This window comes from Brienomyrus brachyistius, chromosome 1 (assembly GCF_023856365.1).
Source record: "Brienomyrus brachyistius isolate T26 chromosome 1, BBRACH_0.4, whole genome shotgun sequence".
NCBI lineage: Eukaryota > Metazoa > Chordata > Actinopteri > Osteoglossiformes > Mormyridae > Brienomyrus > Brienomyrus brachyistius.
This window is the reverse complement of record NC_064533.1, coordinates 55,091,316-55,108,496: the sequence shown is the minus strand read 5'-3', so window position 1 is coordinate 55,108,496 and position 17,181 is coordinate 55,091,316. Positions and strand designations below refer to the sequence as shown.

General features: G+C 49.6%; 2 protein-coding genes across 6 annotated transcripts in view; one reads left to right on the top strand and one right to left on the bottom strand.

Moving 5' to 3' along the window:
* The window catches only part of LOC125723039 (signal transducer and activator of transcription 4-like), a 340,474-nt gene that overhangs the window by 63,202 nt on the left and 260,091 nt on the right, over nt 1–17,181 (top strand). The gene's annotated exons all lie outside the window — the stretch shown is intronic.
* LOC125723478 (NGFI-A-binding protein 1-like) lies at nt 1,346–10,072 on the bottom strand. Of its 4 annotated transcripts, XM_049000365.1 has the most exons (8): nt 9,355–9,723; nt 6,937–7,610; nt 6,702–6,835; nt 6,397–6,448; nt 4,705–4,872; nt 4,438–4,597; nt 3,612–3,752; nt 1,346–3,527 (listed from the first exon to the last, which is right to left on the bottom strand). In XM_049000365.1, exons 1-8 carry the CDS (start codon nt 9,368–9,370, stop codon nt 3,439–3,441), a joined length of 1,434 nt encoding a protein of 477 aa, XP_048856322.1. In that variant the 5' UTR covers nt 9,371–9,723; the 3' UTR covers nt 1,346–3,438. The 4 variants fall into 4 exon arrangements, with proteins under 4 accessions (XP_048856322.1, XP_048856257.1, XP_048856080.1 ...); XM_049000300.1 differs by lacking the exon at nt 9,355–9,723 and adding an exon at nt 9,731–10,072 and having other exon boundaries at nt 1,346–3,752; XM_049000123.1 differs by having other exon boundaries at nt 1,346–3,752.

The following is a 17,181-nucleotide window of genomic DNA, read 5'->3' as shown; positions in this document are numbered from 1 at the left end:
AGTGCAGACCCATTCGCGAAATTCGGGGGTCCCACTCGGCCCCAGGTTCTGCCCACGCTCTGACCGCCCGAATGTGGTAGGACGTAGGCGGTGGGTGGGGGACGTCTCAAGGCTCTGAAGCCCTGCAAGCCATTCGTGCGTGCGTACGAAGGCAGCGGGAGCGAGCACAAGGCGGCGGGGGGCAGAAAAAGTGGAAAAAAACTGCGTACATGTGAGTCAGCGCGCAGTTTCGGGGAAGGTGCGAATACGAGGTGCAGGCTGATGGAGGGAGCCAGTGAGCCCGACTCCTTACATGTGTGCTCTCCCTACGGGCTGCGATTATTCGCTCTCATTTCGAGGTGTTCGGTGATTATAAAATCATTACATGACTAAATGATTACGGCTTTAAGTCCCACAGCCATGATGATGTATTTCACCAGTACAGTTTAAAAAATCTCCAGTTACAGGAGTGTTTATCTGCATAAAACAATAGCCGAGTGCTCCGAAATATGTACAGATTGAAAGAAGGTGCTGGAAAGTCACAAAGAGTACAGTGCAGTCACATTGCGTTAGTGTCAGGGCGCTGTTTTTTATTAAAAATGCCCATGGTCTGTCATCATGGTACTCACAGGTCAGACCAAGCATTGTTTCAGATGTACATCTCTGGGGCTGGGATTAGAGATTCGGGTGAGGGCTTCTTGTTCTGAGTTATTAAGAAAGTGATCTTATGTCTGCCTGGACCTCAAATTGATTGAGTTGAGTGTGTATCTTACCATTGTCTCATCACAGATGTTATTTTGTTCTCAACTATGTACATGACAAATAAAGGAAGCTTGAATCAGTTCAGCAAGTGCTTTGAAACGGAAACCCCAGCACTGGTTAAAGCCTGCCGCTCTGGGCCTGACACCGCAGACACACACGATGCCCACGGGACGCCCATACAATGTCGTCACGCCAGCTTTGATGACGCCTTCTTGGGTCATGTGACTCCACGCACTAGTCTGGTAAACACGCATCAGCAGACAGTGAATTTCCACATATGCAAATGGTCTCCCCGCCCTCGTCTCTTGTGAACGTTGACATGACTAAACTGGTGAAAATGAGGAGTCCCCCAACACGGGGCTGGTGCAAGAGGTTCAGGTAAGGAGCTGTAAGCTTTTGCCAAAAGTGAGACGTTGTGATTTCCCAAAATGAAAAACAAACCTACTGTCAAAATTCCTACTTTGTCCAATGACTGCATTTTCTAGTAAGAATCTGACTAAAAGTATAACGCAGTTTTACTTTGCATCAGTAGGACTTGTTTTCTTAGACAACTTTATATTTCAAAACACCACGTATAAAACATGAAGACATAAAGACCCCAGAATAAGATTTCAAAAAATAGAGTTTAATGTTTATGTGCTGTATAACAAATTAAATATATTAGTGTTTACAAAATAATTTCAGCTTAACGGACTTGAGTGTTTTTCACCAAATACAGTGATAGGATGCAGAATGGAGCGACATAGGGCATTAAAACTGTAGTGTAAAACAGACAATTAATACATTACAAATGACAAATATGGACAAATCTATCTGAATTAATAACCTCCTGTCATTCGTCTTTTTTGTATCATACTTTTGAATCTGAGATTCACGTCATGCTGTACTGTGCAAAAGCCTTAGGCCAAAGATAATTGTGTTTGTCAAGTAGATTGGCTTAGCCATTTCAAAACCTCTCCTCAAATCACCCCTGTATATAATTACTGACCCACCACATGTTTTGGCTAATCAATATCTTATGATGTTAATTGACTGTGTTAATTAAGCGAGCTGGTGGTGAAATTTAACACATGCTTAGAATGACAAGCTGGGGTTCCCTTTAGGAGAGTTTTGGGAACCAAAAGTAAATTCTTCTAACCATACAAGAACTTTTCTGGAAATCAATACAAGTTCCAGTTACTTTTTATTGTATCAATATTTATTTATCAATATGTATTCTAATATTAAATAGTGTTTCATTTTTGAACAAAAATTCCTTAACGGCCCAGATAAGCTTTAAGCATCATTTTCTTTGATTGCTTAAGACTTTTGCAGATTTAACTGTATTAGCTACTCATTGTTAAAAGTCCATTTGCGATCTTCAGGTTTTGAAAACCCGTAATATTCTGTTCACACGCACCTCCATTTACATTTGGTCCCCACAAAGTAATATAAACCTAATCCACACACACACACACAAACATGTTAGGAATCACAAATAGGATTCCTGCTTTTGCGAAATCCAAGAAGTCTGTCCTCTTCACAAACAATACAAAAACCAGCACACACATTTCCCCCCAGACTATCGAATGTGATTTAGGACAGAGCTGGTCAGTGTTAAAAAAAATAAGAGGTATTTAAATGGAAAATGTCTGAAAGAACAGCAACACACAGAGCTTGAATTCTGGTGATAGAACATGTGTGGCATGACCGAACGTTACCCAGAGTTGCTAAAATGACAGCTGGTAAATAACTGTTAATGAACGTATGTTGATCAATGAGTCGGAAGAGGGGATAGGTGCTGACATGGAGAGTCTATTTGGCATAAACACAAGGAACTAGGACTTTAATGCTAAATCTAACAGCACAGAACACCAAATTGAGAGGGGAAAAACATATCTACGTTGGTTACAGCTAAACTCTGCACATCATTCAGAAGTAGGACTACAGCTACGCTAGTCAACACAAGTTTCATATGCTGAACAATTCTGGTGGTGGGACAACAAGACACTTTCACTGGGTTTCTCTAAATACACTTAATTAGTATTGATCTACTAATAAACGTACTGGAAAGTGGTTCATGAAGAAAAGAGGTATTAAACCCCGCTTTCTGAATCAAGTAACTATGTCATCTACTTTTGGCTATATACACTATCTCCTCTTAAACTATTTCATAAATATATGGGCTTTGTTGGCCACGGCACAGACACTGGAACGTGATAAGACTTCATCTGTGATAGCGGAGAGCTAAGTGCACCTGCAAGCAGCAGATTTGTCTTTCAGTTACAAATCTGTGAGCCAGCAGCTGAGTGCGCAGTGTAAACCTTTCCAGAATAAAAACGCATCCTGGCCTTGAGTCCTCTCTGTTACACAGCTGCTTGCGGGTGCATATTCAGTAGAACCCCTTAATGTTCTTCTCACTTCTGAGGAAATATAATACACAGCACATTTAAATAACGGCGACAACACAGTTCCAAGGAACAACATATATACAAAATGAGAGTTACTCTGTTTGAACAGAGCACCAGTAAGAACAGGACCTGTACAGTCAGCTACGAGGATACCCTGTCCTGGACCCCACTGTGACCCCCTTTCTCCACTGATGTACATTAAAAGCACTTTGGTATAAAGAAAGTTAAAAAAAAAGTTTCTGAGGCAACATTGGTTGTTAAGGCTCTGCGGGTCAGTGTTTGAACAGACTGGCAGTGATCTGGGCAGCTATCTGGAGTCAGGCTCCACCTTGATGGTCTTTTTGACTTCAGAGAGGTTAAGGACGCCCTGCACGGAGTCTGTCCTTATCCTCTGCTCTGGGGGAGGAAGAGAGAGATATAGGGTCAGAACCTCTTCTGGCATGGGGAGAGGTATGGCGGCATGGTGTGGGTGTGGCTCACCTGAGGTTGTGGGCGGGGCCCTTCCCATGCTGAGGGAGTGCCTTCTCTTCAGCTCGCTGGCCAGCTGCCGCCCCAAGGGCAACTCACCCTCGGTGATACTCCACCGCAGCCCGGACACCCTTGGGTTGGGTGGCTGTTCTGCTGCGGGGACATGCATATTAGCGAGAACATTAGCAGGGGCAGCAGTCACATGATCACCCACATGGACTGCATGTGGGGCACTCTGCTGCTGTCCTAGGAAATAAGCAGAGGTTGGGAAGTGTCACACTGGTTTATGGAACAACAATGGGACAGAAAGAAATCATCCTGCCAAATCTTTAATTAAGACCATATTTCATTTATTTCTAATTTAAGTGCTCGTATCCAAAGAAACATAGAAACTCCACAGCCGTTCCCAGAGGAAAGGAGCGGCTGACGCAGTGTGAGGATGAAGCCTGTGACTAACAGGATGAGGGACATAATGAGTAAAAACACCTGAGGAGGGCCGCCTTGGGCTGGGCACGTCACTCCTACACGCAACTGAGCGGCAGAAAGCCGGCATGCTGCGTTTCCCCCTTCGGCAAGTCAGAAACGGACAAATCCTCTTAACTCCCTAAGTGTATCCTGATTGGCCTGCTCCCAGCCAATAGCAAACTCCTTACATTACCAGGGAGCAGACCCGCAGTATCTTCTGGGCAGCCAGTTGATTTGGATAAGATACTGGGATACTGGTGCCACCAATGTGCTTTTCCCTCCGACCGTGAGGATCCATATATATTAAGTCAGACAGATTGAGGACCCTACTCGAGGGTACAACAGCTTCACCCACTGTGACACATGTCCATACCTTGCTGCTCGGCCTTGTCCGGAGAGATCCCATTGAGGCGCTGGGGGAGCGGCTTGGGGCCCCGTGGAGGAAGCATCCAGTTGAGTGTGTGGAGTCTCTCGCGGGCCGCAGCGTCCTGCAGGACCTCCATCTGCTTGGCCAGCAGCCGCTCCAACTGCATCTGTTTACACAAACAGACATGAGTTTTAAATTAAAAATGTCCGCCTGCCTCCAAAGCTATTTGCTGATGAATCCTCATTTTGCATCCGTGTCTCCGGTGAAGCTTACCTGGGTCAGAGACGTGGGCAAGCAGCCTGCTGTCGCTGCCCTGTTGGTCAGAATGCTCTGCATTGCTGCCTCACCTCCTGTGGGTGTAACGGGGGTCAGTCGCTCTTTCAGCATCTCCTGCCGTGTGCATATCTGCTGCATGGCCTCGTGGAGGTCAAACACGCCCTCCTGAAAGCATCAAGCGTGGACACACAGTCAGAAATATCAGTACAGATTTGCTCAGAGTCTGTGACATCCCTGAAGAACTGAGCCTGACCTATGGTCACCCCCAAGGTTCTGAACAGCCCTACCCTGCATCCACACAGCCCCCAACATCTGGCTGTTACCCCAGTTGGACTGAACCACAGAGGAGGACTAGCGGAACAAAAAGCCTGTCTTGGGTAGAATGGATCCTGAGAGACTGGACTACAGGAAGATCAACACGTCCAAAACACATTTTATGGTTGCTGTCCAGCTGCATTTTATGCACAAATCACTGGATTATTTTCAGTTTTTAACTGTGTGTGTGTGTATGTACCCTGCAATGATCTGTCAACCCATCCAGAGTGTATGTCTGTCAACCCATCCATCCCTGTGCTACCAGAGAAGGACTCCTAGCCCTCCAAAAATCCTGTCCAGGGTAAAAGATTGAATGAATGGATGGATGGATGGATGGAAGGAGGAATGTATGGTTTTGTATTCTTGCTTCCTGATGGATCCTTACCCTCGCAATGATTTCGCTTGGGTATACTGGATCAGATGGCCTTTTGAGCACGGCACCCTAAGAGCAACCAGAGGGGTTTTTCTTAGATGAGTGTGGCGGCATGTTTGCGTGCACGTGTGTGTGTGTGATGCTGGCGCGCGCGTGACACCTCGCCCCACTGTACTTTCTGGCAGTGAGCGCCATGCGGCTGTGGGTGACTCCAGCAGCGCCCACTCACTGATGTCACAGGCACCTTCAGACCGGCAGTGGGCTGCAGTGTGATTTAATCTGGGCTCTCCATCGTCAGCGTGGGTCAGCCTTAAAGACGGTAAGCTATGGAGGGGGGGCTCCAGGAGACAGGAGCCACAACTGTAAAGGAGCTGGGGGGGCATTTGATGGGGTTCACGGGGGACATTTTAGTCTCTTAACTGGTTATTTATTTAGAGCATGAAAAATACAGAATGAACATTAATAATGCAGAGGTGGGTGATCTGAGAAAGTTAAAAATCCACGTTGCAAGACGATCAGTCAAATTAGAAGCATGGTGGGAGGGGATTTTGGGGGGGGGGGGCATTTTCAGCTTACTGGTACCTGGCTTTACTGGCAGAACCCTACGATGTGGGTCTAACTGGGCCAACAGGAGGCGACAGCACAATGTTCATGCAAAGACAGATCCCAAAGCGGGATTATGAGATGTAGGGTCTCCAGGTGGGAAGGCAGTGACAAGACAGGAGCTGTATTACAGCCAAAGGTGAGGTGGACGGCCCAATCTGGAGTCCGAGCCCGTGGGCGGGGCATTGCGGATCTGTCAGTTTTATTCACGTTATCTCTGCAGGGGTCAGGAGTCCTCCCTCACATGCTCAGGCCAGACGTAGGACCCCTCGACCCTACACATCTCCAGCTCAAACACATTAACCTTCCTGCTCTGGGCTTTCCCCCTTGGAGACTGGAGAGTGATGCGATGCTGTGAGTTAACTGTTTCACCATCAAGGCTCCATGACTGCACTAACCTCTGTTTTTATCCTCTTTGGTGAAGGATCTTCCCTGTTACCACAATGAAGTCTGCAGGAAGACAGAAGGATTCATTTAATCACCCTGGAATCTCTGAAGAGGCTTGGGCAGCCTTTCACATGACCCACTTGTGTGTAAAAGATCATGCAAAACATACCTAGCAAGTAATTTCCTGCACAAAATCAACAGAATTTTAATTAGTGTTACACTTGGTGTCTAACATCTGACAATCTAGTGTTGGGTAGAAAGTACTATATAACCCAGACCTGCAGGGAGCAGGTAGAAGGAGCCGGCAGATCCCCACCTGCTGCTCTGGTAGGTGTATTTGTAGGTGACCTCGCGGGACACCTGGCGGGCCAGACTGAACAGCTCGTCCCGGCGTGTTAGGAGAGCCAGGTTCCGCATGCACAGCTGGGCGGCTGCCTCGTTCACCGTCAGCTGAGGGAGATGGTGGCTAGTTGTCAGATTGCCCCCCAGTGTAACAGGGTAGAAAGAATTTCCCGGAAAGGAGGTTGACTGTCAGGCTCAGGCAGGCTCACCTCGTGCAGCGTCAGCTGCTTGCCGTCTCTCCGCTTGGAGTCGAAACGCCCATAGATGGCACTGTACTTGCGTACCTCCTCCTCCCGGCGTGGGTCCTCATCGACCATGTCGAAGATGTGCCCTACCATCTTGGCCAGCTTCTTGTTGCCCTTAAGGAGGTCCCGCACCTCGGCCAGCTCCACCTTAGGCAGAGTTTGTGCCAGGCGTGTCACGCACTCTGTGACAGAGCGCACAGCAGCGGTGTCCAGCACCTCCAGCGGAGAGCCAGGAACGGCAGGATCAGCCGGGGACAGGCCAGGCTCAGCCCAGGATCGTGGTGATGCGGGGGCAGGCTCGGCGTCAAGGGCCATGTCTGAGTCGGACCCAGCCCGCTCCACTGGCTTATAGACAGGAACACTGCAGACGGGGGTGGCCCGCGGCTGGCTGAACAGCGCCGGGTTAGTGACCCAGTCTCGCAGTGCCTTCTGTAGGCGCCGCACATGCAGCGGCTTGCTGGCCATGCCCACCAGTGCCATGATCTCCAGGAATTCATCTTCGCCAGCCTCACACAGCTGCTGCACGTCGTCGCCGCCCTGCTGGATGAAGGCCTCATAGTAGCATAGCAGGTTGGCCCGCTGCAGAATACGGTAGAGCTGCAGCTCCCCAAGGGTCCTGGGCAAAGCTGCCGCCATGCCTGGGGGGGGGGGGGGGACCAGGAAGTGGCAGGGAATTAAACTAAACTATAATTAAAGCCAGAGAAGCACACAGGAACAGAAGTGAGCTGCTTCAGGGTCTGGAAACTGAGCTGATGTTGTACATTTGGGAAAGATACTTTGATTCAGTGTGGAAACGGTCCAGTGCACGGAAGTAAAACCAGGTCACAAAACAAACAGATTGCCCTGTCAGTCATCACACCATGAAGATGCATGTGTCTGTAAGGCAGGGGTGTCAAACTCTAGTCCTGGAGGGCCTGAGCCCTGCACATTTACCCTCATTTAACACACACGATTCAACTCCTTGTGCTAATTACCACACAGCTCTTGAGCTGAATCATTTGTAGGGGAACAGGGAAGAACTAAGCTACACAGAGCTCCGGCTTCCCAGGAATGGAGTTTGACATTCCTGCTGCAAGGCAACAAAGCAGTTCAGATCAACCCAGGAACAGCATGGCTCTCTTCCACAGAGCCCTGCGTTTTATGGGTGTTTGGTCTCTTCATTTTTATGTTAACTGTGATTAATGTCAGGGTAAGACACAATTCATATTCATTGTTATTGAAACATCTGCTTGTTCAAACTGATAGTCCCTGATATATTTAGGGAACGAGTTCACTAAAACAGGTTGTGTTAAAGCTTTGATGCAGGAGCACCGGGCGCCCTCCCAGCCTGCGGGGGGCGCCCCGCCTAGCTCTGAAGCACGCCGCCTTGGGGCGGGTGTGGGCGTGCCCTCCTGGCACAGGGGCAGTTCAACTGGGCTGCAGCCAACCCGAGTCTCGCCAGGTGAATTTACTGCTCCCGCGTTAAAGGTGAAAAAGGTGGAACTCAGAGCTGAGGATAATGTCCTCCACCCACTACATCTTGCCTCCATGGGCGTATAAACCGCGGGCGGTATCCCCTGCAGCAGGGCGGTGAAAGGACCGCACTCATTCACGTCAGGAGAGCTGCTGTCTTTCTGTGTCCTTGTCACCTTAAGCAAGGTGACCCGGCCAGATACCTTAATCTGCAAAACAGCGTACGACTGTCAGGGAACAGCGATACGCTAATTCAGCTGAGTGACACAGGGACGGTCATAAGCCCCAACAGTCCCAGGACAGGGTGTATACAAGCACCGTTTGGGGCGCGGACGTCCGGAAGGGTTGTCCCGTATGACTCCCCATAGTCACTCCCTAAAATACACTCTCCAGAGAACCTCACTTTCTGCTGCAAACGTTACTTTCTTTCACTGTTTATTTAGCCAGTAAACAAATATCACCTATGTGAGGGGTGCCATCTGCCACAGCAGCACAGAAGTACAGCATATTTATGCTTAAAAACAGCACGACGCCTTCAGTCCTGTCCGATCCTCAAACTGAGGAAACAAGTTTTGATGCAACCGTGCACAGCAGGCATCTGAAATTCACTACAATCCGCACCGATACCCGCATAACGTTAAAGGAGCCACACGCATACCGAAACAATCACTTTTATGTTAGACTTAAAGTTGGGAGTTGTACCCTAGCACCTGCGCCGTGTTAATATACAGATGTCAACCTCAAACACACTGCATACATCCTACTTAAAGGCATCCGATCGGTCATGATCTACAAGCATGCTTTCAATAAAAGAAAACGGTACAAAGAATGAAACGACAAGCTGCAGGGTTTCCTTTCAGGAATGTATTTAGTTTGGATTTAAATACAGTAAGTAGCTGGATTAGGTTTTTGAAACAGATCGGGTCTCACCTTCAGCCGTGCGCATCTCCTAACACCGGGGCTTCGTGCACTTACAAAGTTTAGGGACAATCGCTCTCTCCTTAACCAGAATCCTCTCGGTAAAGTTATCAACTGCACGATAACCTGCCCTTTTCCTACATGAAGGAGAAGTTCAGCGGGACAAAGAGGAAAAAGACGTTCTCTTATAATGCCCTATTTACACAGCTGCGCCCGCACGCCCACCATGTTGGATCTCACTGGGATTCACCCACACGGAGGCGAAACCAGTCCACTGTGATCCGATGTGCCCGAGGGAGATCAGCGTAAGCCCAGTCTCCGTGTGCGCAAAACCCACGGCGATTCCACGGCGCGCTCCCGCGGCGCGGTCACATCCCCCTTCACCTACCTCTCTAAAGCTCCTGCGTTCCGGTTTCCGAGTTGTCACTGACTCCTTTCGCGGTTTTTTGACCAGATGTCCACCTGGGATGAGGGTGGGGGTGAGGTGGGGGGTAAGGATGCGACAAAAGCTCACAGGTTTCGCGGATGAGTCGGGGACGCGCACTGGAACGAAGGCGCGTCGGTTCGCCGTCTGCTGCCTTTCGCACTGCGCACGGGTTTAGTATGGAGGGCCGGGGCGCCGCTCGGTTTTCCCCCCTCCTCCCCTGCCGCTAGCTTTGGGATATTCCGCTCTCGCTGCATCGCCGTGTCACTCCCACGCCTTTGCGTGACGCAGATCCTGGCGTGGGCGGCAGCGAGCGTGGGAGGAATACCGAGCGGGGCGGCGGCGGCTAGGAGAGGCCCTCGGGGGGGGGGGGGGGACGCGCACCTACAAACAGCCCAAGCGAGAACAGCATACATGGATACACATTATACAGAAAGCAGCTCCATGTCACTTTGATTCTTATTTATTGTATGATTATTTATGATATTGTCGCAATTGCAGTGCAACTTTAAGAACACATTTGCGCGCAGTGTGATCGCTACCTCAAGTTTTCTCCTATTCTCTGCCGTTTTGAATGAGCCTGGTGATCGGAGTTACTCTCTTCACTCTGTAAACCGTTAAACCATAATCTTAAGCGTCAAATAACACAGCCCAAATCTGTGGGTGTCTGGAGGGCGAATTCTACTGCAGCATAATAATTTACATGATCAAAATGACAAAAAGTTTGATAAAGCACTCTGCCTGCAGGAATTGCCGATTTCTTCCTAATATGGCCTCAGAGTCTTCCTTTTGTTAAATAAATCCTTGAAGACAGGCCGATTTCCTTCATGCCGAGCATTCAGGTAGGATGACACATAGGTGGCTTCAGAGAGCCCCACTGCTCCGCAAACAGCACGTCTGCGTGATGTTTTGACAGCTGATCTGCTGGAACATCACTGCACTGTGTAGGTTTCTCTCTGGGTGAGTGGGGGGGGGGGGGGTGATGGGGGGAATTGCTGTTTCAGCCCCACCCCCTCCCACATGGCAAGTCATTTGATACTTGTCAGTACTGCCACCAACCTACCCCCCACCTCACCCAAATTCATCTCCCCCCAATTGCACCCCCCCCCCCTCCCCACTGTTTCTTGTCATGGTGACTGAGGCACAGTGGCACCTAATCACAGAGCTGTGTATCTCTGAAGGAGTGCGGGGGGGGGGGGGGGGGGGTGCCATCAGTCCCACACGCAGGACGCAGGCGCACTGAACTCCAGGGTACCTGCGCTCCCACGCATGCTGATTCAACCACAAAGCCGCCATCACACATCCAGGGGCAGGGCCCTCAGCTCTGTGTCCGCATCCCAGCCAGAATGCCTCCCAGGATCCTGTATTCCAGAGCTGCCTCTCCTCACATCCCAACATCAGGGTCGAGACATCAGTGTCTGTCTGTCTCAAAACATGTCATGCCTGACAGGGTCTCGAACGATTAAAAAAAAACACCCAAAATGATTAGTTTGCCTGTATGAGGAGTTCAGAAATTTAGGCATATCAAACAAATAGGATTCACCCATGAGAGATGTTTCAGTCTGTGATGCTCATAAATACTCCCTGCTTCCAAATTCCCTGCTTGCTTTGCTGTGCTCCTGACCTGGGGTGGAGAATATTCAGGAGTGAAGGTCCCTTCAGCTTCCTGTCGCCATGGGAGATGGCAGGAAATGCAGTGAGAGAGGGGTGTGGCTAAAAACTCTGAGACAGCCTGGCCATCGTGGCTATATTTAGGAATCAGAAGACCTACTGCAGACGGAGACGAGGGAGGCTGCTCTCTCATGCCCAAACGGGGAGTTTGTCTCCCTATCTTAACCTGCAAAATACAGCGTCCAATGCATCTATCATATCACTGATACATGTTTTAAACTCTATTTAATTTATGGCTAAATTTAAACTCTTTAAGGTAAGCATGGATACAATGATGGAAAGTAAATAGTGGTAAACATGACTGGAGGAGTCTGAAGTGACACTCAGAATAGGAAGAGCAGGTTGCAGAGTCCTCTATCTAAACAGGAGATTAAGGACGTCCTTCCCTCAAGTCATTCTGGTTTGGGGACTTTATTGTTTGTGCATAGAAATATGGTCTTCATGAGGGCTTGTTGCCTACCATCTTCTGCCCCAGAAGCACATGACCACAAAAGCAGGGTTATGCCTGCAAAATGCGACCTTGTTGTATGAGGTGGTGTAATGTGGAGACCCGGACAGCAGCGTGTGGATCACACCTGAGGCGGTACGTCATACTGGCTAACGGAGGGCACAGACCACACACCCTGCACCAATAGTTTCAGGACCTCGCCTGGGCTTCATGACAGGATGTGGAGCATCAGCGTGACACTGGCTAGTGACGGTGACAGAGATCCAGTGCAGTGCCAATGCAGTTTGTGCTTCAGCTTATTACCGCATACTGCTCTTCCCAGGAAAACATCCTTAAACAGATGAACCAACACAATTACACTCAGATTGGAAGCAAATTAGGAACAGCATCAGATGGACAGTGTAGGCACAGATGCTGGAGCTAACATTTTATTTATTTAGCAGATACTCTTATCCAAAGTGACTATTTTTTGAGAAAGTAGGGTCCCTGGAGCAATCAGGGTGATGGGCCATGCTCAGGGGCCAATGGTGAAATAACTGCTGAGTCTGAGATTTTAGCCAGCAGTCACAGGTACAGTATAGCGCCCTAACCTGCTGAATCACAAATCCATCCATCCATCCATCCATCCATTTTCCAAATCGCTTATCCTACTGGGTCGCGGGGGGTCTGGAACCTATCCCGGAAGCCATGGATGGGGGCAGGATGGGGGGGCCAGCCCATCGCAGGGCACACTCACACACCATTCACACACACATGCACACCTACGGGCAATTTAGCAACTCCAATTAGCCACAGCATGTCTTTGGACTGTGGGGGGAAACCGGAGTACCCGGAGGAAACCCCACGGCGACATGGGGAGAACATGCAAACTCCACACACATGTGACCCAGGCGGAGACTTGAACCCGGGTCCCAGAGGTGTGAGGCAACAGTGCTAACCACTGCACCACCATGCCGCCCCCTGAATCACACACCCCCATAACATAATTGATGTATGTATGTATGTATATAGGTATGCATATATATGTATGTGTGGATGAATGGATGGTTGGTTGGATGGATTGGTTGATGAATGGATGGGTATTTACAGATTTACAGATGAAAGATAGACTTAGCCAGCTGTCTAGCCCCTCCCCCCATCTACCCAAGCGCATCATAAATATGTATGTAAGTGCCGGTAGAGCACAGTGATATAGGCCATTGCTAAGCAAGTGAAGCTGCCAGATGTGTGTTTACAGATGCAGGTGACCGAGGTCAACAAGTAAACATGTGAAGGTCCCCACGGAAGCTCCCATCAGATGCATTGTCCCAGCACTCCAGTATGTTTCAAGCTGCATCAACGCTCTCCATCCCAGTGGACATGCAGGACTTCTATGCACACCTGTCCTCCTGGACGCCGGAGTCCTATTTCGGCCAAAATGAGCCCACACGCTATCAAGTTCTGGTCCAGGATTTGTCCACATTTCTGCCAGCTGGACAAGGAGGTAAACATCAGCACCTTTCCCTGGATGTTTCTGTGAAGATTTCCGTGGCCGGATCTGTCCCTTTCCTGCTTCCCTGGCCCGGAATCTAAACGCACCCAAGAGATTACAATTGCATGCCTCAGTACCCTGTTTACTGCAGAAGGAACCTTACATCCCAACTTCTCATTCTTCATATAAAATATCAAAACCTTCTGGGAGGAGGCTGTGTAAGCAGCTTCAAAGTAGCAAAACGCTCTTTCAAAACAGACCCTGCCAGGCTCCCAGGCCCCCAAATACACAGCCATGTTCATTTACATTTCTGTGTGCGAAACTTCACAGATCGCTTTAGGCAAAACTTCTTTTTCTTGGGGTGGGGAGGGAGGGGGGCGGGGATGTGTCTAGTAGATACACAAATTGCCAAGGAGCCCTAAAAATAATAGCAAAGGCAACAGAGGATACATTATTCAGCTAAAAATAAGTCTAACTCAAATGTGAAATTTTGAACTCAGAACATGTTTCACCCTTGAAAACAAATATATAAAATATATATAAAATAAAGTAACACTGACCAAACACCCTGCACCAATAGCTTTGGGGATAGGCTCTGCACCCTGCACCAATAGCTTCGGGGATAGGCTCTGCACCCTGTGTAGGTGAAGCGGGCGTAGAAAATGGATGATGAAATGGATGGATGGATTCTGACAAAGCAAGGAAAGTATAAATTAAGTGTAATGTGCAGCAGGAGGACAGTCAGCTGTAGCTGGAGCCACCTGTGATTCCCCCAGTTCCCCTCCACCACAGATCCATCTATATTTATCTGGTTAATTCATGAAATGTGACATTATAACGAGGTCACTGCTGGTCACTCATGCAAACTCACTTTGCAAAACAAGACAGACAGCAGGGACAAGAGCATGTTAAGGTGCTGCCCTGCGTCATGTGACCACGGTCGGCCTGCCACACGCACTCACTGTTTCCAGCATTTTCTGTGGAAAATGAGGCCTGTGTTGTTATAGTGATGAATCAAACAAAGTATGAGGCCTTTTCCCATGTACACAGCATGCGACGAGCCCCAGCTTGGCACCGCACACAATCTCACAGCAGTCAGGGTGGTCAGGGAGGCGGGGGATGTCCAGGGGTGTGGGGGGGCTTGCTCCCACTGGCCAGACCGCCGTCTGTCACTCATATGAGTTTTTCCACTACAAGGCATTGAGGCTGGCATAGCTACAGTGCTGATATACAGGCAGCCCTGCCATGCCTCTCTGAGGGCCCTGACTGTGAGGGCATGACGTTCCCCGGTGACAGGCTCTGCTGGAGCTACAACCCACCCTGGCCCAGCCCCCCCCATCCTACCCGCCCACATAGCCCCACCCCACCCCTCCCATCACCTCACGCTCTCTCGCATGCATTTGCTAGAGACACCCTGTTATTCAGCAGGTAGCCTGCTGTGCCTTACTGTTGTGTGCCACACACCCACGTGGAGCCGGGGCTGCCCGTCTGTGTGTTTGCATGTGCCCGCGTTTGTGTATACATGTGTTTACATTTATGCCGCGGATAGAAAGGGAGCTATTCTCTCTACGCAGCAACAAAAGTGTCACGTGCATGTACTGCGGAGAGAGTACATATGTCTGTTTTTACATTAACATCCCATGTGAGGACCATGCGCTATAACAGAGTGCTGTACCTGCGCGTTTACGCAGAGTGTACTGTGGGCAGCGTGTGCGTATGTGTGCCGCGAGCCGTGGGAGGACCTCAGCCTCTGCGTGCATCTGTGTGAAAGCGTATCAATGCATGAGCTCACAGTGTGCGCGTGCGTACACAGCCTGGCGTGCACGTATGGGAGTCTTTCTCCAGGAAGGGACAGGCAGGAACCAGAGTCTGCATCTCATAAAGCCTCATAAAGGAATGTTCCGGTGAACTTTCCCATGATTCCTGAAGGTCACTCCCTCTGTGGAAATAAAAATGAGCTTCCGCTGGGGCTGAGGTGGCCCTGCAGAAGAGAAGGCGCCCCCCCCCCCCCCCCCGCACCGTTTCTGTTTCCCGCTGTGATCCACTTTCTATAAACCCACATAAGCAACCCCTGAGAAGAGGATTTATGAAGATTTACACCAAGAGGCTGATTTAAACATTTCAGATTCTAAATAAAACCACATTGGGAATACTTTATGAAAGAGTTGAGGATGCCCCTCGCACCCTGGGCTCCTCGGGACACAGATTGGAGTGACCCTGAGCTGAGATCTGTAGTGTCTCTCTGACTCACTCCTTCCTGCAGCCAGGAGCCCTGTGGGGTGGGGGGGGGCGTATGCGTTTCAGTGGATGAGGCGCTAGATTCCAGATGTGCGGCTGCTGTGGTGCACCACTCCAGCCCCACTGTGTGGCTACGTCATGCATGCTGCTCTCTGGATAAATGCGTGCACGTCTGCTGCATTCCATGTTTTTAAGGTAGAGGCTTAGCTGTCTGTGCTAAGGCGCCTCAAGCGTCTGTACCAGCCAGGACAGCACAAATTTCACATACCTAATCACATACCCCAACCCCGCCCCCCATCCTGGGTTAAGTGTCCGCAGGCAAACAGCCAATCAAGGGCCTTTAACACCTAACCCTATGACCCTACAAAAGAGGAAGAGGCAAGATGGCCAAGGGTCACAGGGTGCTGGATGTATCTCAGCTGATGGACCACGGTCAGGCCTATGCATATATAAGTGTCAATGTCATTCCTTTCAGGGAACAAAAACAAGTAATTGACCCACTTATCTCTGTGAAGGCAAATGAAAACTCAGTTTGCTTCTCTGATGCACTAAACTTTTTTGGGCTTAGAATCAGTAGAAAGATGTTTTCATCGTTTACCAGACGGTGAGGAGAAAGCCAGGCTCCACTGAGAATTAGCTCCTCCCACTCAGCCACCCACCTGCAGAGACATTACTGGTGCTTTCTCAGAGCCCTGCGGCTGTCAGTCAAACCACAGCGTATTGGCAGCCTGGGGGCTCCGTCGGATTCACATTAGGCACCGGCTTGTGTGTGCGGCACAGCTCTGCTCGCCTGGCATCTATAAATACTCTGCAGCTAGCATTGCACACACATGCATTAACCGTCCTCGTTTTCAGGTTAGTGGAGGCTCACTCCTTAACAGGCGTGCAGTGAAGGTTCTCTGTGGCATGGGGCTGGGGGGGATATTGTGCTGTGGTGCCTGTCCAGCATCAGGGACTGCTCCATAAGCAGCAAAACTGCAGTGACTATGAATGGGTGCTAGCCATTAAGCAATAATAATAATAATAATAATAATAATTCCATCCATTTTCCAAACCACTTTTACAACTGGGTTGCGGGGGGTCCAGAGCCTATCCCGGAAGCAATGGGCACGAGGCAGGGAACAACCCAGGATGGGGGGCCAGCCCATCGCAGGGCACACTCACACACCATTCACACACACCTACGGGCAATTTAGCAAGTCCAATTAGCCTCAGCATGTTTTTGGACTGTGGGGGGAAACCGGAGTACCCGGAGAAAACCCCACGACGACATGGGGAGAACATGCAAACTCCACACACATGTAACCCAGGCGGAAACTTGAACCCGGGTCCCAGAGGTGTGAGGCAACAGTGCTAACCACTGCACCACCAGGCCGCCTCGGCTCAAAAACACTTAAATACTTTACTCTAGATCATCTTCCTTTAAATGGGGTAGGAATTCAGATGTTGCACGCTCTGCATGGACTGAGATACTGCGGCATAATGTGGAGTGATGAAGCGGGGCTGGACTGCCGCTGCGAGACGCCATGTTACTGTAATGGAACAGGAAGTGGTGACAGTGACATGAAGTCACATAGGCACAGCACC